At 45.4% G+C, this 23,667-nt stretch overlaps 1 protein-coding gene across 7 annotated transcripts in view; it reads right to left on the bottom strand.

Annotated features, from left to right (window-relative positions):
• Positions 1-23,667, bottom strand: part of ENTPD5 (ectonucleoside triphosphate diphosphohydrolase 5 (inactive)) — a 368,562-nt gene that overhangs the window by 66,675 nt on the left and 278,220 nt on the right. For 5 of the 7 annotated variants that reach the window (XM_033952533.1, XM_033952535.1, XM_033952532.1 and 2 more), the window contains exon 11: positions 12,521-12,622. The exons of the other annotated variants lie outside the window; for them this stretch is intronic. In XM_033952533.1, the coding sequence (XP_033808424.1) occupies positions 12,521-12,622 (102 nt within the window). The remainder of the gene's footprint in view (positions 1-12,520; positions 12,623-23,667) is intronic. 7 annotated transcript variants of the gene reach the window in all.

Below are 23,667 nucleotides of genomic sequence, written 5' to 3'. Positions count from 1 at the left end.
TGTCTGTCTGCAGCCTAAGAAGCACAAGTATAAGTCATCTAAGGGTGACTCTATGCCCCAGGTTCCAGCTACCTTCTCAGAATTTATGAGATTTTGCTGATCCGAATTTTACTCCAGGGGTCCGTCTGCTGGGTGCTTTTATGTTCCCTCTGCTACGTATCTCTGTGGCTGAGTGGCCTCGGGGGTCTCTGCACCTCCGCCTGTGCCATCTGTTCCTCCTTCCCAGACTGTTTCAGAGCTTCCGGTGGCTGATCCGGCCTCCCTTATCTTTTTTGGACAGTGCTGCACTTCCTGAATTTGGGAATCTGGATTGAGTGCTGGATCCACGGATCCCTATGGGGCTGTGGATCTTAAAGATGATCCGACTGTCAGGTGCTTGTATAAGTTTGAGGATCTAATTGCTGCATCTTTACAGGAGTTGAGTGTGGATATCCAGCCCGCTTCTTTCATTTCTTCAAACTTCTTCTCCCTGGCTCTGCAGCGCTGGTTCGCAATCTATGACCTTTTCTTGCATCCGGATACGAGTTCATGGTTCCAGAGCAGTTTGACTCTCAGGAAGGTCTTTTACGGAATGCTTGGGCTATGTCCAGCTTGTATCCTTGGGCGCAGGATGGTCCGCAGCTTTTGTGGCAGCCCAAGGGAAATTCTCTGATGGCTCAGGTGACCCGGCGTACTTCTCTCCCTAGTGACAGGACAGTTGTGTTGAAAGCTATGCAAGCCAGCTGGGTGGAAGTGGTTTTCCGGAAAGTTTTGAACCAGATAATTTAGGCATTGACGCTGCGGTGACTATGTCCTTTGTGGCAGGCGCCTATCTAGCTCAGCTATGAACGCCTTTTCCTCAGCTTTTATTGGTTGGGATGGACTATATGGCGGATGGCTTCTATGCCCTTTTGAAGTTGCTAGCAAAGGTGTCAGTGTATTCTATTTTGGCCCACCGAATGCTCTGGGTTCAGCAGTAGGCTGGTGATTCCATCTCCAAGGCAACTCTGGCGCGGCTACCTTTTCAAGGACAGTTGTTGTTTGGCAAGGATCTGGTTGACCTCATGAATTTGATAATGGACCATCACCTGAAGACCTTGCCGGATAGTAGAGCACGGCCCAAGGGTGCTGGGCGTACTCATTTGTGTGGCTCCTGATGAAATTTTTGTGACTATAGGCACAATTCTCCATTCTCTTCACAGAGATTTTCTCAGGGATCCAGGCTACAGGCGTGCTTTGTCTACCACTGCCCTTCCTGCCTGACCTGCCTGTACGACCCAATGACGCCAGGGAGCCGAGGACCCCTCTGTGGATAGGGGGTCAGTTCTCGGAGTTTCGGCCTGCCTGGATGCACATTATTAAAGTCCAGTGGGTCATGGAATCTATTTAGTTGAGCTACAAGCTGGATTTGCCCAGCCTTTCTCAGACTAGTTCGTGTCTTCTCCTGTCGGGAGCCCAGACACAGCGAGCTCAGTCCAGGTTGCTGTTCAGTGCTTGATGGATATTCAAGCAGTAGAGTCATTGCCAAGCAATCATTTGGGTTCATACTCTGCTTACTTTATTGTTCCTATGAAAGGATCAACAGATTGCAGCAGATTCTGATTTTGCAGCACTTCCATCCAGCTCTCCAGCTTCCTCGGTTCTGGATGGAGAAGCAGGAGAGCAGCATCCAGCAGGAGGAGGAGGCAGAAGGAGAGGGGAGACAGAGAGAGGCGCTGGGAGCGCCGGACCACGTGTGCACGACTTCAGGGTAGCGGCGAGACAAGCTCCGCCCACCCCCACCGCGTCAGCGACTCACGACCGGGCTCCTCCATTAAAGGAGGCAAGCCAACGACGCGCAGCCGCCTTAGCGAGAGCGCCTTTGCGAAGAGCCTTATGGAGAGCCAAGCCACACTCGACTAGGATACCTTACAGCAGCAACCTATCCCTGTCCCTTAACTCTTCACCCAATCACACCACCCTCATACTATCTCGCAACTCTCACACTAGTACACAGACAGCCACCCTTCCAGATACCCTCAGCTTTTAACCTCTCAGACACCCTATTCCAAACCTCAGTCCCTCAGACACCTTAATCTCTCAGACACCCAACTTTCTCTCTAACTCTCTCTCATCTCTATTTTACTGACAGGCAGATATAAATCACAACTTAGAAATGGCAGGGAGGACTAGAAGCGTCAAGTCTACAATCAAATCTAGTATACCAGTCGCCATGGGGATCCAGGAGGAGATCACGGACGGTGTGTGGAGGGAGGAGGACCCAGGACGGTGGACAGAGGTCTCCGTGCAGACCGAGTCCATCCCCCGGCATTACACTACAGTCTCCACGCAGCAGAGGAGGCCGCTCAATTGGATGGAGCCCTCATGCAGGAACTGTGGAGCCTCAGGGAAAAGGTGATACGCCTGAGAAGCATCCAAGAGGACGAAGCCTACATTGACGAAGTTGTCCAAGAGTTGTCCCAAATCACAGAGCAGGCCCACGACAAGACCTTTCTTGAGATGCCCAAATCATCAGCTTTGAAACCAACCATTGGGATACAAGAAATGGCTAGTGGCAATGACACCTGGCAGCTGGTGACCTCTTCCACAGGTAAACACAGGAGACCCCCCCCCCCCCTTTTTCAATCTCTTCATACTCTTCTTTTTCTTCCCAACAGGCCAACCCTACGTCAACCCCTCAAGTCGTCTTGAGGAACAGATTCCAGATTCTTCAGGAAGAAAATGCCGACGAAGACCAGGAGCAGGCCCAACACACATCTCCATCTGCTGACTTACCCCCCCCCCCCCACTACGGAAGAAGCGCAGAGTAATTGTCATTGGGGACTCCATGCTGAGAGGCACTGAGGGACCAATATGCAGACCGGATATACATTCGAGGGAGGTTTGCTGTCTGCCTGGAGCCAGGATACGGGACGTCACCACCAGCCTAGACAAACTACTTACGCCTCATGACCATTTTCCCATGCTTCTTGTCCACATAGGAACGAACGACACTGCCAGGAACACCCCGGAGATCATCACCAGAGACTTCGGAGCCCTGGGTGTGAGGCTGAAGCAGACGGGTGCGCAGGTGGTCTTCTCATCAATCCTCCCAGTTAGAGGCAAGGGAAGAGCCAGAAATGAATGTATCCTGAGAACAAACAAGTGGCTACAAGGATGGTGTCGGGATATGAACTTCGGATTCCTGGATCATGGAGAGGCGCTACAAGGACTTCAGGGACCAGACGGACTTCACTTGACCAATAGGGGTAAGAACATCTTCGGTCATCGACTAGCCTGCCTTCTTCGTAGGGCTTTAAACTAGGTAAGTTGGGGGAGGGTATCTACTCATATACTGGTACGGAAAGGAACTATCCTGATGAGATGAATCGACACTCTGATTCCGAGGTAAGGACCCACATTGCAAACAGTTCTCTAGGAACCACACAAACTCGGGTAGGAAACACCTCACAGGGACTTAGTGAACACAAGTTGTAGAGGGCTATGTATGTTAATGCACACAGTTTAGGCAATAAAATTCTCGAACTGGAAACTGAAATAAGGGATGCCAACCTAGACGTGGTGGTGATATCCGAAACTTGGTTCACAGGCTCACATGGGTGGGATATGGCTATACCAGGATACAATTTACTTCGTCAGGATAGAGAGGGCAGGGTAGGTGGAGGGGTAGCACTATACATTAAAGAGAACATCAAAACCACCAGGATCACAGATGTCAGGGAGTCCCTCTGGGTAAACCTAGCAAGAGGAGGCAAAAAATGCCTGTATCTTGGTGTGATATACAGACCCCCAAGACAACTGGAGGACATGGACGCTGAATTAATTGAAGACATAGAGAGCATCACTCTACGGGGAGACACTGTACTGCTAGGGGACTTCAACATGCCTGATGCAGACTGGAACACATTTTCAGCGACTACCAACAGCAGCAGGAGGCTGTTAACCTCCATAAAGGGAGCATATCTCAAACAGATGGTAACAGAGCCCACTAGGGGCCAGGCGATCCTCGACCTGGTACTCACCAACGGAGAGAGCGTTTCAGAGGTCTCGGTAGGGGACACGCTAGCCTCCAGTGACCATAACATGGTATGGTTCAACCTTAGGAGAGGCTTCCCTAAATCAATCACAAAAACTAAGGTACTCAATTTCCGGGGCACTGACTTCGCACGCATGGGAGATTTTGTCCATCAGACGTTGCAGGACAAAGCAGAGTCCAGCAATGTGGAAGCTATGTGGTCGTCCCTGAAATCATCCATACACGAAGCAACTAGTCGCTACATAAAATCAGTAGAAAAACGGCAAAGAAACAATAAACCCCAATGGTTCACTAAGGAGATCTCACACCTTGTTAAGGAGAAAAAAAAGCATTTCTTACCTACAAACGTACGCAGAAAGGAGAAGCTAAAGTATAACATAAGACCAAGTCTGCAGCGGTCAAAACGGCAGTTAGAGAGGCCAAACTTCGAGTGGAAGAAAATCTGGCAAAAAACATTAAGAAAGGGGACAAATCCTTTTTCAGGTATATTAGTGATAGGAAAAGAAACACGGACGGGATAGTACGCCTTAGACGTCCGGACAGAAACTATGCAGTAGCAGATTCCGAAAAAGCCGAACTACTAAATGAATACTTCTGTTCAGTATTCACCTGCGAGGCACCAGGACACGGACCTCAGTTAAAGGCAGAACAAAAAGCAGAAGACCCGTTTCAGAATTTTGAGTTCACACCAAGTGACGTCTACAACGAACTAACAAGGCTCAAGGTGAACAAAGCTATGGGACCAGACAATTTACACCCGAGAGTGCTCAGAGAATTGAGAGATGTTCTGGCGGAACCGTTGGCCATGCTCTTCAATCTCTCACTAAGTACCGGGGAAGTTCCCTTGGACTGGAAAGCATCTAACGTCGTCCCTCTGCATAAAAAGGGTTGCAAGGCAGAGGCTGCAAACTATAGACCGGTGAGTCTTACTTCAATAGTGTGTAAACTCATGGAAACACTAATTAAGTATAAATTAGATACGATCTTGAATGAAGGGAGTCTCCGGGATCCCAGTCAACATGGATTCACCAAGGGTAGGTCATGCCAATCCAATCTCATCAGCTTCTTTGACTGGGTTACAAGAAGGCTGGACTTAGGAGAGTCCTTGGACGTCGTGTACCTGGACTTCAGCAAGGCTTTTGACAGCGTCCCACACCGCAGACTGCTGAACAAGATGGAATCGATGGGGTTAGGAAAGACACTAACTGCATGGGTTAATGATTGGCTAAGCGGCAGACTTCAGAGGGTGGTGGTTAACGGTACCCTCTCTGAAATATCGTAGGTGACCAGCGGAGTGCCGCAGGGCTCAGTCCTGGGCCCGCTCCTAAGAACATAAGAACATAAGAAGTTGCCTCCGCTGAGGCAGACCAGAGGTCCATCTCGCCCAGCGGTCCGCTCCCGCGGCGGCCCATCAGGCCCATTGCCTGAGCAATGGTCCCAGACTATCCCTATAACCTACCGCTACTCTTATCTGTACCCTTCAATTCCTTTATCCTCTAGGAACCTATCCAAACCTTCTTTGAAGCCTTGTAATGTGCTCTGGCCTATCACAGCCTCCGGAAGCGCGTTCCATGTGTCCACCACCCTCTGGGTGAAAAAGAACTTTCTGGCATTTGTTTTAAACCTGTCTCCTTTTAATTTTTCCGAGTGCCCCCTTGTACTTGTGGTTCCCCGTAATCTGAAAAATCTGTCCCTGTCTACTTTTTCTATACCCTTCATGATCTTGAAGGTTTCTATCATGTCTCCTCTAAGTCTCCGCTTTTCCAGGGAGAACAGCCCCAGCTTTTTCAGTCTGTCAATATATGAGAGGTTTTCCATACCTCTTATCAGTTTAGTTGCTCTTCTCTGGACTCCCTCAAGTACCGCCATGTCCTTTTTGAGGTACGGCGACCAATATTGGACACAGTACTCCAGATGCGGTCGCACCATTGCACGATACAGTGGCAGGATGACCTCCTTTGTCCTGGTCGTGATACCCTTCTTAATGATACCCAACATTCTGTTTGCTTTTCTTGAGGCTGTGGCGCACTGTGCCGACGCCTTTAAAGACGTGTCCACCATCACTCCCAGGTCTCTTTCAAGGTTACTTACCCCTAGCAGTGATCCTCCCATTTTGTAGCTGAACATCGGGTTCTTTTTCCCTACATGCATGACCTTGCATTTCCCTACATTAAAGTTCATTTGCCATTTTTTGGCCCATTTTTCTAGCGTCGTTAGGTCCTTTTGCAGATCTTCGCAGTCTTCCATGGTTTCAACCCTGCGGTAGAGTTTGGTGTCATCCGCAAATTTAATAACTTCGCAATTTGTTCCCGCCTCCAGGTCATTAATAAATATATTCAACATATTCATTGGGGATCTGACTCAAGGGCTTCAAGGTAAGTAAGGTAACCCTATTCGCTGATGATGCCAAACTATGCAACATAGTAAGCGACAGCAATCTTCAGGATACGATGGCGCAGGACCTGCGTACATTAGAAAGATGGTCCTCAACCTGGCAACTGGGCTTCAACGCCAAAAAATGTAAGGTCATGCACCTCGGAAGCGGTAATCCATGCAAAACTTACACCTTGAATGGAGAAACTTTAACCAGGACTACAGCAGAACGAGATTTAGGAGTGATCATCAGTGCAGACATGAAATCTGCCACTCAAGTGGAGAAGGCTTCATCTAAGGCTCGGCAGATGATAGGTTATATCAAGAGAGGCTTCGTCAACAGGAAGCCTGAAGTCATAATGCCATTGTACAGAGCCATGGTCAGACCTCATCTAGAATACTGTGTGCAATTCTGGAGACCACATTACCGTAAAGATGTGCTCAGAATGGAATCAGTTCAGCGGATGGCCACCAGGATGGTCTCAGGGCTTTCTCGTACGAGGAAAGACTGAACAAATTGTGGCTCTACACTCTCGAAGAATGTAGGGAGAGGGGAGACATGATTGAGACATTTAAGTACATCACGGGACGCGTCGAGGTGGAAGACGACATCTTTCTTCTCAAAGGACTCATGTCCACAAGAGGGCATCCGCTCAAACTCAGGGGGGGGGGAAGTTTCGTGGAGACGCAAGGAAATACTTCTTCATAGAAAGAGTGATTGAACAGTGGAACAAGCTTCCAGTGCAGGTGATCAAGGCCAGCAGCATCCCGGACTTTAAGAATAAATGGGATACCTATGTGGGATCCCTACGGGGGTCAAGTCCAGGAATAGGGTCACTAGGGTAAAGTAAAGTGGCTGTATAATTAAAGGGGTCAGTTGACTCCAAGGGGTGGGTCAAGAGAGTGGGCAGACTTGATGGGCTATAGCCCTTATCTGCCGTCATCTTTCTATGTTTCTATGAGACCACAGGGTTGGTCCTTACAGCAGTGGTTCTGGGGAAATTTCTGGCTTCCCTGGATCTTACGGAGGTGATTTTGCCCATTCCCATTTTTCCAGATCACCGTAAGTTTCTGCTGTTTCATGTGCTGGATCAACATTTTCAGTTTTCGGCCCTGACCTTTGAGCTGGTGACAGCACTCTGGACCTTTACCAAAGTGATGGTGGTAGTAGCAGCTCCTCTGAGGGAAATGGAGTTGCAGGCTCAGCCTTATCTGGCTGCCCGGTTGCTCAGAGTGCCCTCGGAAAAGGGGTGCACTATGGTAGTGACAGTGCTCCGCATACTGGAAGACCTGGGCTGAATTGTTAACCTTAATTTTAAAAAAGAGCCATCTGACACCACGCAGTCACTGTAATAGTTGATACGGCAGCGGGCAATGTTTACCTGCACGAGGCTCGGAATCAGAAGCTCTGGGCACAGATTTCAGAGATACTGAAGATGGAGGCCCCTTCGGCGTGGGACATCCTATAGATTCTGGGTTCCAGGATTGCCAAGCTGGATGTGGTTCCCTGGATGAAGGCACATATGAATCCTCTTCAGAATGCCTTCCTCTTTCACTGGGTCCCCCTTTGACATGTCTTACAGCTGAGTCTGCCATGTAATCTAGAGTTCAGAGTGGGTATGACCTGGTGGCTTCAGCCTCAATCACTCTGCCAGAGCATTCCATTAAGCATTGCCTCCTGGATTGTAGTAACCACAGATGACAGCCTTTGTGGCTGGGACAGGCTCACTATGGTCAGCGTTCTTTTCAGGACTATTAGACTCTGTCACCACAGAAGTGGTTTTGATGGTAGTGGTCTCTGTTAACCATCAGAGAGGAACCAAGAACTCTCCCTTGGCTCAGGAGGCTCAACTTCTTTTCTTTTGGGTGGAAAGTCATCTCCTGGCGCTGATGGTGGCACATGTAGCCAAAGTGGCCAACGTTCAAGCAGACTTCCTCAGCTGTAAGTCTAAAGTTCCGGGCGAGTGGACCCTAGTGCAGTAGGCATTTTGGGCGATCGTGAAGCACTGGGGGCAGCCTTGCCTCAATCTCATGGCTGTGGCGTAAAGCAAGATGGTTCCATGCTTCTTCAGTCGTAGATCCGGCTCGGAAGTGAGAGACTTGATGCTCTAAAACAACTGTGGCCTCTGGAGGTTCTTCTCTACATTTTTCCACCTTGGCCGCTGATCACCCAGGTCCTTCAGAGGATTGCAACTCACCCCAGCCACATCATTCTGGTTGCGCCCGATTTGCATGGCAGATTGTGGTGCATAGATCTGATGTGGCTGCGGGTGGCATATAGTCTGTGCCTGAGTGTCTTTCCTGACCTTCTCACCCAGGCCTGGTTGCCTTGAAGGATCTGGGTCATTTTGCTCTTAAGGCTTAGCTCTTGATCGTGCAGCTTAAAAAAAAAAAATAAAGGCTATTCAGAGCTTGTCATAGCTAACATAACATAGCATAACATTGTGCTTATAGACCGTGTTACCAAAAGCTCTACGCGGTTCACAAAAGATTAAAACATTAAACATAATCATGTAGTTAGATGAATCAAGTGGTCAGGTACTTGGAAAAAAGATGAGTTTTTAGCTGTTTTCTAAAATGTCTATAGGAGACAGCTATAAGTAACAATGATCAAAATTATTTCTCATGAGAAGCTGCCTGAGATGCTAGAGTACGATTTAGGAATTTCTTGCTTTTACATCCTTCTTAGGTCCACCAAATCATCCATGGTGTTGGCTTATGTGAAGGTGTAGAAGACCTTTCAAGCGCTGAAGTGACTAAGGTGGACCCTTATTCCACAGGTGTCGTGGGTCCTTGCTTTTCTCCAAACGGTACTGGATAAAGGCCTCATGGTGGCATCTCTGCGGATCATGGTGGCCGGTCTATCCAGTTTTAGATCCCAGGATTGCCTGTTCTCTATGGCGTTGCATTCAGATGTTGCTTGGTTTTTACAGAAAGATCTTTGGGTCCGGCTGCCTGTTAAGAATCTGCTCCCAGCCTGGGACCTTAATATGGTGCTGTCTGACTTTTTGCCAGGACTCCTTTTGAAATGCTGAAGGATGCTTCTCTCCAGGATACTATATACTGTTTTTCTGGTTGCTTTCTCTTGGGTCCTTAGGGTTTACGAATGGCAGACGTTGTTGTATCGACACCCTTTGCTTCAAGATCCTGAGACTGGAGTTTTCCGTCAGGCAGTTCCTTCACTCTTTGCCGAAGGTGGTTTCGTCTTTCCATGTCCATCTGGAAGTGTGTTTGCCAGTTGTTCAGCTGACAGGTTCCAATCATCAAGATTGTTTGCTAAAGAAGTTGGACGTGCACAGGGTGCTCCTGCATTATTGGCGGGTCTCTAACGAGTTTCACTTTCTGACCACCTGTTTGTGGTGGCTCATTTTATTATGAGGGGTTCTCTTGCTTCTACGGCTATGATCTCCAGGTGGATCCGCAAAGCCATTTAGTCCACTTACATTCTTGTGGGGGAACTGTCCCCTATTTCTGTTAGGACACTTTTGGCCAGGAGTGTAGCTTCTTCGTGGACAGAAGCTAGATCTGTTTCTCCTGAGATTTGCAGGGCAGTGGCGTGGTTTTCTCTTCAACGTTTGCCAAGTTCTACAGAGTGGATGTTGCTGCTAGACAGGACTCTGCCTTTGGATCCTAAGTCTTAAGGGCCGGCGCAGCAAGCCCACTTTAGCTTTCTTGGGGGACTGCTTTTATACATCACTATGGTCTAGAATGTCTCACCGATTGCACTGGAAAGGGAGATTTTGTACTTACCCTGGTAAGCTCTTTTCCAGTAGACAGATGATACATTCTAGACCAGGGGTGCCCAAAAGATCGATCAATAGATCACGAAGGCAACGCAAGTCGATTGCGGAGCCCATTAAAGGCTCCGTGATAGACTCGCGTTACCTTCACATTCTACCTGCTACCCAACATGGTAAATTCTGACGTTGGAGAGGAAGTTCCGGGCCAGATAATCGTTGCCTGGCTGTCCAGAGCTTCCTCTCCGATGTCAGAATTGACATCGTGCAAAAGGCTGGTTGGCCCGGCGCTTCTGTTTACCATGTCGGGAAGCAGGGAGGGCTCACAACTCAGCAGCAGGCAGCTTGGGGACCTGTTCCCCAATGGCAGCAGTGGTGGCTTGGGGGAGGGCAGGGAGAAAGAAAGAAAGGGGAGCCAGAAAGAAAGAAAGGGAACATGGAGACAGACAGAAAGAAAGGGGGCAGGGTGACAGAAAGAAAGAAGGGGGCAGGGAGAAAGAAAGAAAGAAAAAAAGAAAGAAAGAAAGAAAGGGGAGGGGGCAGGGAGAGAGGAAGAAAAAGTTGGGGGGAGGAAATGAGGTCTGGAGGAGAGGAAGCATACAGGAGGCTGAAAGAAGGGAAGAAATATTGGATGCACAGTCAGAAGAAGAAAGTGCAACCAGAGACTCATCAAATCACCAGACAACAAAGGTAGGAAAAATGATTTTATTTTCAATTTACTGATCAAAATGTGTTCATTTTGAGAATTTATATCTGCTGTCTATATTTTGCACTATGGTCCCCTTTAACTAAACCGCAATAGCAGTTTTTAGCACATTTATGTTTATGTGCTTTCCCTTTATGTATATTCTTTTTATTTAAAATGTAACTTCTTCCCCATATTTTCCTCTTGTCTCCAGTTTCGTCAAATTTGTTTTTTAACCTTGTTAGTATTATCTTCTATGATTCTGTTTTTACATTGTAATTTTATCATATTGTACATCGCTTCGAATTTAGATGAAGCGATTAATCAAAAACATATTAAACTTGAAACTTGAAACTTGATAAAGTCATCTGCCTTGATCTCTTTGAAAAAACCCGGAATATAAATTATAATTAACATTTTCTCTGCATACAGTGTGCTTTGTGTTTTTTTTAAAAATTTTATTGTTGGTAGATCATTTTGACTTGGTTATTTTAAAAGTAGCTCGCAAGCCCAAAAAGTGTGGGCACCCCTGTTCTAGACCCTCTGCCCTGTCCTTGCTGTACCTGTTTCAGATTCTGATTTCAGATTTTAGTCTCCTTTTGCTTATCCAATCTATTTCTTGGAGACTGGTCAACCCTTTGGGGTTAAGAAGAGTTTGTACATATGTATAACCTGTTGTGGGAGTAGTTCTGAAGTCTTTACGCCTTTGTTGGTGGTAATCTGTACTGTTTAGTTGTTTCAGGAGAACAATAGTTTAGCCTGTAGTTACAGGGACCTCTACTTCACAGATGGGTGTGTTTCTCTATGCTTGGGTACTGACTGCTAGAGGGTGCTAAACTAGCCTGTGATGTACTCTGGAGGCAGAGTGAAAAACCTGGAATGGATTTCTTCTGCAGAGCCATGTGAGTAAGGGGAAATAGCCCTATGGTCTAGAACAGTGGTTCTCAACCCTGTCCTGGGGACCCCCCAGCCAGTCGGGTTTTCAAGATATCCTTAATGAATATGCATTAGAGAGATCTGCATACCTGTCACTTCCATTATATGCAAATATCTCTCATGCATATTCATTAGGGCTATCTTGAAAACCTGACTGGCTGTGGGGTCTCCAGGACAGGGTTGAGAACCACTGGTCTAGAAGGACTCACCTATCTACTGGAAAAGAGCTTACCAGGGTAAGTACATAGTCTCCTTTTACTGATGACATAAAGTTATTAAATTGCAAGAGGATCATGAAGAATTGCAAGAGGATTTTGTGAGACTGGGCATCAAAATGGCAGATGACGTTTAATGTGAGCAAGTACAAAGTGTGCATGTGGGAAAGAGGAACCTGAACTATAGCTATATGATGCTGGGTTCTGTGTTAGGAGTCACTGCTCAGGAAAAGGATCTAGGTGTCATTGTTGAGGATACATTGAAACCCTAAGGAGTGAAATGGGGAATGGGAGAGCTAATGGGTGAAAGATGAAGATGGAAATTTGAAAGGTAGGTGAAAAGATAAAAAGGAGAGTGGGGGGAAGGCATTAAAGAGTTAAAAAAGAATGATTGATATGTCAGAGGCAGGTATAGTGAGGGGATAGGCAGGAGAGAGGAGGAAAGAAAATCTCACATTAAGGTGGGGAACCTCACCATGAATGAACAGCTGTTTCTTCACAGGAAATGTTCACAAATTACTCTTTACTAGAATAGCACTGCAATTTTCACATAATTTACCATTTTCAATTCCACCATATCGGTAGCTCACTCCACCAAACTGCCACATAGACTCCATGTTTCTTGGTAAACAGGAACTTCGGAATACCTGTTTATCCACAGCTGAAAGGCAAACAGAAAAGTGCCTGAAACACAGCAGGGTCAAAGCTGCTGCTACTACTCCTTCTTATGTTCTTAATAATTTTATTCTTATATACTGCCATACTGAAAAAGTTCTAGGTGGTTCACAACAAGGTGAGCTAATACATGGGATACAGATAAAATACAAATTAGAATAATGACTATAGGACGTTCAGAAAAGAAATAAAAACCACACTTTTCAAGAAATTCCTGAAACAGCAATAACACCACGACCTCTTAGTAACTCTAAAACTGACATTTGATCTACCCATTACTGCACTAATAATAACAAAAGAATCTCCACTATGACCACCTATTAACTCTTTTACAAACCACCTCACCCTCAACAACCCGCAAAATGTCTATAAGATCTAAAATTTACCTCTCTAGCTAATCATTGTAACTCTGTTCTTTTTTAAATTAACCTTTTGTAATCCGCCTTGAACCGCAAGGTAATGGCGGAATAGAAATCCCTAATGTAATGTAATGTAATGTAATAAAGACAGAAAGCATTTACAATATAATGCAGAAAATACCGGCATGGCAGGGAAAGAAGTAATACATAGAACAGATAAAATACATCAAGTTGAATATAAGGAACTTGATTGAAAAAATGAAGCAGAATGCATTATGATTCCAGCCTATCAAAGAGTTGAGTCTTTAACAATTTTCTAAAATCAAGGTAGGAAGAGACCTAATACTAATCATTTCTATAGTGCTACTAAATTTTTGCAGTGCAGTGCAGAGGACAGCCATAGCAGACACAACGTGAGCAACAGGAACTACAACGGGGAAGTACTGAAGGCCAAGTTCTGTATGCTAGGAAGGAAGTTGAAGACCAGAACGCAGAGGGTAGCATTTTTGGAGATCCTGCCGGTACCCAGGGCTGACAAGAAGAGGCAGACGGAGTTGCATGCAGTCAACGCGTGGATGCTGCGCTGGTGTGAGGAAGAAGGATTCCACTTCGTGCGCAACTGGATGACGTTCTGGGGAAAGAGCAAGCTATTCAGGAAGGATGGACTCCACCTCAGCAGAGACAGAACAAGGCTACTTGCAAGCAACATCAAGAGATAAATTGAGAAGTTTTTAAACTAGGAAGAAAGGGAAAGCTGACAGTCGATGGTTCGGGAACCGGTATACCCAGAGGATACTGTGCAGAAAGATAGTGGGGAAGACTCACCGGATTACAGGCAAGACAGAAATCCTGATGGATCGAAAGGAACACAAGAGGGAAGAAAATGCAAGAAAGTAACAGGCCTCAAACTCAAGTGTATGTACACGAACGCAAGGAGCCAAAAGAATAAGATGGGTGAATTAGAAACTATGGCACAAAAAGATAACCTTGACATCATCGGCATCAAGGAAACATGGTGGAATGAGGAAAATGTCTGGGACACTGTGCTACCGGGATACAAGCTATACTGCAGAGACAGAGTGGAACAAAAAGGTGGGGGCATTGCACTATACATCAAAGAGGGAATCGAGTCTACCGGAGAGAACACACAGAATAAGTCAGTCTCTATGGGTCAAAATTATGGGAACAAATGGAACGGAAACGAAGATCGGCATCTACTACCAACCCCCAGGGCAGTCAGAAGAAATTGATGGAGAAATGACGGATGAGATTAAACACAACTGCAAGGGAGGCAACACTATTATCATGGGTGACTTCAATTATCCGGGGATAGATTGGAACCTATGTACCTCTGGCTGCGGTAGGGAGACAAAGTTCCTGGATGCTGTAGGCAATTGCTTCCTGAAACAACTCGTCAAGGAAAATACAAGAGGAAACGCAAATCTGGACTTGGTTCTAAATGGACTACGAGGACTGGCGCAAGGTGTAGAAGTAGAGGGGATGCTGGTAACCAGTGATCACAATATAATCCGCTTCGACCTGGACACAAGGGTGAAACATCGATCCAGAACGACGGCCACAGTGCTGAACTTCCGAAAAGGTAATTACGAAGGGATGAGAATCATGGTGGGGAAGAAGATTAAGAAGAGGATAAACACTGTAAAGATGCTAGAGCAAGCATGGTTCCCTTTTAAGGACACGGTCACCCAGGCACAAAATCTGTATATTCCGCGTATCAACAAAGGATCCAAGAGGAAAAAGAACAAGGAACCAGCATGGCTCACTGTAGCGGTGAAGGAAGCGATCAGAGACGAGAAGACTTTGTTTAAGGAATGAAAAAGGTCAAAAACGGACAAAAACTGGAAAAAGCACAAACAGCATCCAAGCAGGTGCCATAAGGTGGTAAGAGGGACCAAAAGAGATTACGAGGAAAAAATAGCCAAGGAGGCATAAAACTTCAAGCCATTCTTTCGATATATTAGGGGGAAATGACCCATGAAGGAAGCGGTGGGGCCGTTGAATGACCATGGAATAAAGGGAGTGCTAAAGGAGGATAAAGCTATCGCCGACAGCTGAACACATTTTTTGCGTCTGTGTTTACCGAAGAGGATATACACAACATACCAGAAGCTGACAGGCTATATATGGGAAATTAAGATGAGAAACTGACAGGGTTGATGGTCAGTCTAGAAGAGGTATGCAGGCAGATTGATAGGCTTAAAAATGATAAATCCCCTGGACCAGATGGCATCCATCCAAGGGTTATCAAGGAACTGAAAGGGGCTATAGCTGGACTGCTTCAGCTAATAGCCAATAGTCTAATAGCTAACTAATAGTCGATCAAATCCGGGAGGATTCCGGAAGACTAGAAGGTGGCAAATGTTACAGCGATCTTCAAGAAAGGTTTGAGGGGTGATCCAGGAAATTACAGACTGGTGAGTCTGACCTCTGTACCGGGAAAGAGGGTAGAGGCGCTGATAAAGGACCGCATCACTGAGCACCTTGACAGATATGATCTGATGAGGACCAGCCAGCATGGCTTCAGCAAAGGAAGATCTTGCTTGACGTATTTGCTGCACTTCTTTGAGGGAGTAAACAGCGGATAGACAAGGGTGACCAGTCGACATTGTATATCTGGATTTTCAGAAGGCATAGAAACATAGAAGATAAAGGCAGAAAAGGGCCACGGCCCAAGTCTGCCCACTCTAATGACCCACCCCCTAATTTCTTCCTTGAAGTGATCCCACATGCTTATCCCATTTTATCTTAAAATCCAGCACGCTGCTGGCCTCAATTACCTGCAGTGGAAGACCATTTCAATGATCAACCACCCTTTCAGTGAAGAAATACTTCTTGGTGTCACTATGAAATCTCCCACCCCTGAATTTCAACAGATGTCCTCTTGTTGCCATAGGTCCTTTAAGGAAAAATATATCCTCTTCTACCTCAATACGGCCCATGACATATTTGAACATCTCAATCATGTCTCCTCTCTCTCTACGTTCCTCGAGTGAGTATAGCTGCAACTTACCCAGCCGTTCTTCATACGGGAGATCCTTGAGTCCTGAGACTATCCTGGTGGCCATTCGCTGAACCGACTCAATTCTCAGCACATCCTTTTGATAATGTGGTCTCCAGAATTGTACACAATATTCCAGTTGAGGTCTCACCATGGATCTGTACAACGGCAGTATAACTTCAGGCTTTCGGCTGACAAAACTTTTTCGGATACAACCCATCATTTGTCTAGCCTTGGATGAAGTTTCTCCACTTGATTGGCAGTCTTCATGTCTTCACTAATGATCACTCCCAAGTCTCGTTCTGCTGCAGTTCTTGCTAAGGTCTCACCATTTAGGGTGTAAGTTCTGCATGGATTTCTGCTGCCAAGGCGCATGACCTTATACTTTTTGGCATTAAAACTTAGTTGTCAAGTTGAGGACCAATGTTCCAGAGTAGGTTCTGCGTCATACAGTCGGGCACTGTGCTTTTGCCTACTATGTTGCATAGTTTGGCCTCATCGGCGAATAATGTAATTTTACCTTGAAGCCCCTGAGCCAGGTCCCTTACGAAGATATTATATAGGATCGGACCCAAGACCAAGCCCTGTGGCACTCTACCATAATTTTACTCACTATTGATGTGAGACTCACCGGTCTGTAATTTGCAGCCTCCGTCCTGCATCCCTTTTTGTGGAGTGGAATGACATTAGCTGTTTTCCAGTCCAATTGGACTCTTCCTGTACTTAGGGAAAGATTGAAGAGCGCGGATAATGGTTCCGCTAGGACATCGCTCAACTCCCTAAGCACCCTGGGATGTAGTTTGTCTGGTCCCATGGCTTTGTTCACTTTGAGCTTTGAAAGTTCATAGTAGACGCTGCTGGACGTAAACTCAAAATCTTGAAATGGGTCTTCCAAGCTTTCCCTTGTCAGCAGCTGCAGACTGGATCCTGGCGCCTCGCAGGTAAAGACTGAGCAGAAGTATTCATTTAGTAGTTCGGCTTTATCGGAGTCCATTCTACATAATTCCTGTCTGGTTTCCTAAGGCGCACTATCCCATCTGTTTTCTTTTTTTCTGTCACTAATATATCTGAAGAAGGATTTATCCCCCTTTTTAATGTTCTTTGCTAGATTCTCTTCCATCCGGAGTTTGGCCTCTCTGACTGCTGTTTTGACAGCTCTAGACTTGGCCAGATAGTCTTCTTTAGTCTCTCGTTTTCCTGATTCTTTGCAGGAGGTAAATGCTCTTTTCTTCTTTTTTACGAGGTCCGAAATCTCTGTAGAGAACCACTGAGGTTTATTGTTCCTCCGCCGTTTACTTACTGTTTTTATATAGAGGTTGGTTGCTTAGTGTGGGTAGATTTCAGAGCTGACCACATTACCTCTACATTATCTGTTGCGGCCTGGTTTTGCAGCGCCCGATAGACGAAATCACCCATGCTTTTGAAGTTAGTGCCCTTAAAGTTGAGGAACTTTGTGGATGTGTTAGATCTAGTGAATCCTTTCCTGAGGTGAAATCACACCATGTTGTGGTCACTGGAGGCCAACGTTATGCCATTCGGCAAGGTTCCACATGAACGACTACTTCGGAAAATTGCAAGCCATGGAATCGAGGGTGAAATACTCACGTGGATTAAAAATTGGCTGGAGCATAGGAAATAGAGAGTGGGGGTAAATGGATAATACTCGGACTGGAAGAGCATCACCAGCGGGATGCCGCAGGGTTCGGTGCTTGGTCCCGTGCTCTTCAACATCTTTATAAACAATCTGGGCATTGGTACGAGAAGTGAAGTGATTAAATTTGTGGACGATATGAAGTTATTCAGAGTAGTGAAGACAAAGGGGGATTGCGAAGATCTGCAACGTGACATAATCAAGCTTTAGAAATGGGCATTGACATGGCAAATGAGGTTCAACGTGGATAAGTGTAAAGTGATGCATATCGGTAACAAAAATCTCATGCACGAATACAGGATGTTCGGGGCGGTACTTGGAGAGACCTCCCAGGAAAGAGACTTGGGAGTTCTGATCGACAAGTCAATAAAGCTGTCCACGCAATGTGCGGTGGCGGTGAAAAGGACAAACAAAATGCTACGAATGATTAATAAGGGGATCACGAACAGATCGGAGAAGGTTATCATGCCGCTGTACCGGGCCATGGTACGCCCTCACCTGGAATACTGCATCCAGCATTGGTTGCCGTATATGAAGAAGGACACGGTACTACTCGAAAGGATCCAGAGAACAGCGACTAAAATGGTTGTCAGGGGGGGAGGTTGCTGGGGCAGGAGGGCTTGGGGGGTGGATTCTGTAACCGGTGTTGTTTTTGACAGACACGGGTTACAGAATCCACCTTTTAGGTGAAGGACCATATTCAAGGACACGGTAAACGAGGCGCAGAACCTGTACATACCCAGATTTAGAAAAGGGAGCAAAAAGAATCAAACTAAAGACCCAGCATGGATAACCAATGAGTTAGGAAGGTGATAGGAGACAAGAAAAAATCATTCAAGAAGTGGAAAAAGGATAAAACCGAGGAAAACTGGAAAGAGCACAGGAAACATCAAAAAGAATGTCACCGTGTGGTCAGAATAGCGAAAAAAGAGTATGAGAGACTTGCCAAGGAGGCACGGAATTTTAAACCATTCTTTCGATATGTGAAAGGAAAACAACCGGTGAGGGAGGAAGTGGGACCCCTGGATGAGGGAGACAGGAAAGGAGTGGTAAAGGAGGTGGCAGACAGATTAAATACGTTCTTCTCGTCAGTCTTCACAAAAGAGGACACATCCAATGTGCCGAAACCAGAAAAAACCTTCAAGGGGGATCAAGAGGAAAAATTATTATCAATAGAGTTGAGCCTCGAAAACGTACTCAAACAGATAGATAGATTAAAAACTGACATTTCGCCGGGACTGGATGGAATCCACCCAAGAATACTGAAGGAGCTCAGAGACGAAATAGCAGAGTTACTACAGAAGATTTGCAACCTATCCTTGAAAACAGGGGTAATCTCGGAGGACTGGAGCATAGCGAATGTTACACCTATCTTCAAAAAGGATCCAGAGGCACCCCGGGGAACTACAGACCAGTGAGCTTAACCTCAGTTCCGGGGAAGATGGTTGAATCATTAATCAAGGACAGCATCAATGATCATATAGAAAGAAATAGTCTGATGAGAGCCAGCCAGCATGGTTTCTGTAAAGGAAGATCTTGCCAAACGAACCTACTGCACTTCTTCGAGGGGATAAATGAACAATTGGACAAAGGCGACCCCATAGACATCATATATCTGGACTTCCAAAAAGCCGTTGACAAGGTACCCTATGAGCGCCTGCTAAGGAAACTGTGGAACCACAGGGTGGAAGGGGACGTGCACAGATGGATCTGTAATTGGCTGGCAGACAGGAAGCAGAGGGTAGGAGTAAAGGGACACTACTCTGACTGGGAAGCAGTCACGAGCGGTGTCCCGCAGGGGTCAGTGCTGGGACCACTGCTGTTCAATATATTCATTAATGACCTGGAAGTAGGGACGAAGTGCGAAGTTATAAAATTTGCGGACGACACAAAACTCTCCAGTAGGGTTAGACCTGTTGAGGAATGTGAAGAACTACAAAGGGACCTGAATAAACTGAGCGAATGGGCTAATAAATGGCAAATGTGCTTCAATGTAGAGAAATGCAAAGTCTTGCACATGGGGAAAGGAAACCCGATGTACAACTACACGATGGGGGGGGGGATGGTATTGGGGAAGAGCAACCTAAAAAGGAACTTGGGGGTTTTGGTGGACCAAACAATGAAGCCGGGGGTGCAATGCGCAGCAGCCTCAAAGAAGGTGAACAGAATGTTGGGCATTGTCAAAAAAGGAATCACTACCAGAACCAAAGAAGTTATCCTGCCGCTATATCAGGCGATGGTGCTCACGCATCTGGAATACTGTGTTCAATACTGGTCGCCTTTCCTTAAGAAGGATATGGCGACACTCGAGAGGGTCCAGAGAAGAGCAACAAAAATGATAAAGGGCATGGAAAACCTTTCATATGCTGAGAGGCTGGAGAAACTGGGGCTCTTTTCCCTGGAAAAACGGAGACTTAGAGGGGACATGATAGAAACTTATAAGATCATAAAGGGTATAGAGAAGGTAGGGAGCGACAGATTCTTTAGACTGGCGGGGGAAACAAAAACGAGAGGGCACTCAAGAAAATTGAAGGGAGACAGATTCAGAACAAATGCTAGGAAGTTCTTCTTCACTCAGAGGGTGGTGGATACCTGGAATGCGCTTCCAGAGGAGGTGGTAGAGCAGAGTACGATTTTGGGTTTCAAAAAGCGGTTGGACAAGTTCCTGAAGGAAAAGGGAATTGAAGGGTATAGTTAGAGGGGTACTATAGAGGACAAAATGTCTTAAGTAAAGGATCACTTACAGGTCACGGACCTGGGGGGCCGTCGCGGAAGCGGACTGCTGGGCACGATGGACCTATGGTCTGACTCGGCAGAGGCGATGCTTATGTTCTTATGACTGACTCCTCCTTCACCTAAAAGACCTGGCTTTGGGCGTTTGGGACTTAGACTTTTATTTGGTTTATTATATGTTGTAAGTGAAGACGTAGTGGTGGTCTGGGCGTTTAAACATCTGAACGCAGATGCAGGCCATTATTTAAAAAAAACACCCTACTTTTGGACTTTTTTTTGAGAATGGACATTTTCCCTGCTTCTACTTTCAGCATTTAGGGTCCAGGCCAAAAGGGGACTTAGACTTTTTCTTTTATTATGCCCCTCCACGCCTCCAGACCATTTGATTATGCCTTTTCTGACTATGTGATTATTGTGCCATGTGTTATATGGACATTTACTTTGCTAATGTGGGCATACAAATATGTCTAGTGCTATGATGTTTTTCTTCTTCCTTTTATATAACTTTGTGTTTATTTACAGATTTAAGTTCAGCCCTGAATCCTTGATGGATGAAAGAAAGTTTAAGGCCTACTGGAGCTCTGTCTTTGTTTGTTCCATGTAATCTCTGTGTTGTCTTTCTGTTTGGTTTGTGGGGTACCCTGAAAAACATAACATTAGCAATTTTTAGAGGGTTTTATCCCCATTTCTTCCTATCTAAATTGCACAATATCTTTTTAGTTCTTGTTTTCATACCTCAGTGCTGCTTAGTTAGGGGTTATATTATTAAGAGCAAGGTTTTCTACAGTGTGTATTCCATGGTGCTCACTGGATATGATCAATTCATACATTTCTGACATAATAGCTTTTTTTAATGCAATACACTGTGGGGCTCATAATCGAAAGAGAAAAACATCCAAAAACCGGCCTAAGTTGGCACTTGGATGAACATTGTCAAAATACGCCCAAGTGCCGATAATAAAAAATGGGTTTTGGACGTATTTCTAAACGACCTAGGCCTTCATAGTGCCGCTAAAAGACCATAGCTAAACGGGGCATTTCAGGAGGAATGTCGAGGGTGGGCCATGGGCTGGCTTAGACTTAGTCGTACTGCATGTATAACCGAAAGTTACACAGCAAAGGATCGATGGAACTTGGACGTTATGACTTAGACCATTTATAACATGGTCTAAGTCAGTGTTCTTCAACCTTTTTACACCTATGGACCAGCGGAAATAAAATAATTATTTCGTGGACTGGCAAACTACTAAGACTGAAATTTTTTTAAAAACCATCGCCGCCCCGTCCCCGCGAGCTCAGTCCCACAAACCATCTGATCCCATTCGCACAAGCCTCAAATAGTTATGATTTTATATTGAACATATTTTATTAAAGTATAAAAAGAAACAATATTCTATACAATTGTCATTTTATAAATACAAATAATACAGGGCAAAGATCAACAAAACCCCTGTCTCCCCTCCCCTTCACATATATCCCCTCTACTATCAAGAAAATTGAATAAGCCAAATTATTACAGAATGCTACATAAGAACATAAGAAGCGCCATCTCCGGATCAGACCTTCGGTCCATCAAGTCCGGCGATCCGCACACGCGGAGGCCCTGCTAGGTATACACCTGGCTTATTTTATAGCCAAATATAACAGGAGATTCAATTAAATAAATCAGAATGTATACCATGTATACCAGAATGTGAGTGAATGTTTTTTGCTCTCATTGTTGGCAGTATTTTCAGGCTTCTACAATTATTTACACCTGTGAAGTTGAGCTGTTGCCCTCATAAATAATTCTTTAGTTAGCTTGGTTCTGGTTCACACTGAAAAATAGATAAGTAATACTACTGACTAGGTTCACACACAAAAAAGTTTGAAAAAAAGAGAAAAGAGTTTTTGATAAAACGTATGAATGAGAATTATTTAAATGTACACGGAGTTTTTTTATGAACCCGTGATGATGTGAATGGGTCCAGGTACTTGTGTAGTCCTGGCCCCTCACAATTGAGGTTCATTTTTCTCCGTTGTTCTTTGTCTATATTATTTTTCATATGTTGCGTTATTGAAAGTGTGTAGCCTGAGGGTTTTTGATATATGAGGTGTGAACGTTGTCCAGCTACTAAAATCTTTATTTTATAGCCAACCATATCTTTATATGCCTCTCTCAAGGAGATATGCATCTAGTTTGCTTTTGAAGCCTAGGACTGTCGATTCCGCAATAATCTCCCCTGGGAGAGTATTCCAGATGTCAACCACTCTCTGTGTGAAGCAGAACTTCCTGATATTAGTCCTGAACTTGCCCCCCCTTAGCTTCATTTCATGTCCTCTTGTCCGTGTCAAATTGGACAATGTAAATAGTTTTTTCTGCTCTATTTTGTCGATTCCTTTCAGTATTTTGAAGGTTTCGATCATATCCCCACGCAGTCTCCTTTTCTCAAGGGAGAACAATCCCAGTGTTTTAAGTCGATCCTCATATTCCAGTTTCTCCATACCCTTCACTAGTTTAGTTGCTCGTCTCTGCACCCTCTCCAGCAGTTTTATATCCTTCTTTAAGTAGGGAGACCAATGTTGGACGCAGTATTCCAAGTGGGGTCTGACCATTGCCCTATAAAGCGGCATTATAACTTTCTCCGATCTACTCGAGATTCCTTTCTTTATCATGCCCAACATTTTATTTGCCTTATTTGCCGCTGCCGCGCATTGTGCCGACGGCTTCAGGGTCCTATCTATCAGTACACCCAGATCCCTTTCTTGTTCACTTTTTCCCAGAGTTGCACCTGACATTCTGTACTCGTATTCCTTATTTTTACTGCCTAAATGCATTACCTTGCATTTCTCCACGTTGAACTTCATCTGCCATTTCTCCGCCCATTTTTCTAACCGACACAAATCGCTCTGGAGTTCCTCACTGTCCTCCTGCGATCTGATTGCCCGGCAGAGTTTTGTGTCGTCTGCAAACTTGATGATCTCACTGGATGTTCCGTTTTCCAGGTCATTGATATAAATATTAAAAAGGATCGGCCCAAGTACTGAGCCTTGGGGTACACCACTAGTCACTTTCTCCCAGTCGGAGAACTTCCCATTTATGCCCACTCTCTGCTTCCTGTTTTCCAGCCATTTGCCTATCCATCTTTGTATATCTCCCTCTATGCCATGGCTTTGTAGTTTCCTAAGAAGTCTTTTGTGTGGAACTTTGTCAAATGCTTTCTGGAAGTCCAAGTATATTATGTCCACCGGCTTTCCACTATCAATTTGCTCGTTCACGGTCTCAAAGA

The sequence above is a fragment of the Geotrypetes seraphini genome, chromosome 7, assembly GCF_902459505.1.
Source record: "Geotrypetes seraphini chromosome 7, aGeoSer1.1, whole genome shotgun sequence".
NCBI classification, from domain to species: domain Eukaryota; kingdom Metazoa; phylum Chordata; class Amphibia; order Gymnophiona; family Dermophiidae; genus Geotrypetes; species Geotrypetes seraphini.
The sequence above is the reverse complement of the archived record's forward strand: the minus strand, read 5'-3'. Positions and strand labels throughout refer to the sequence as shown.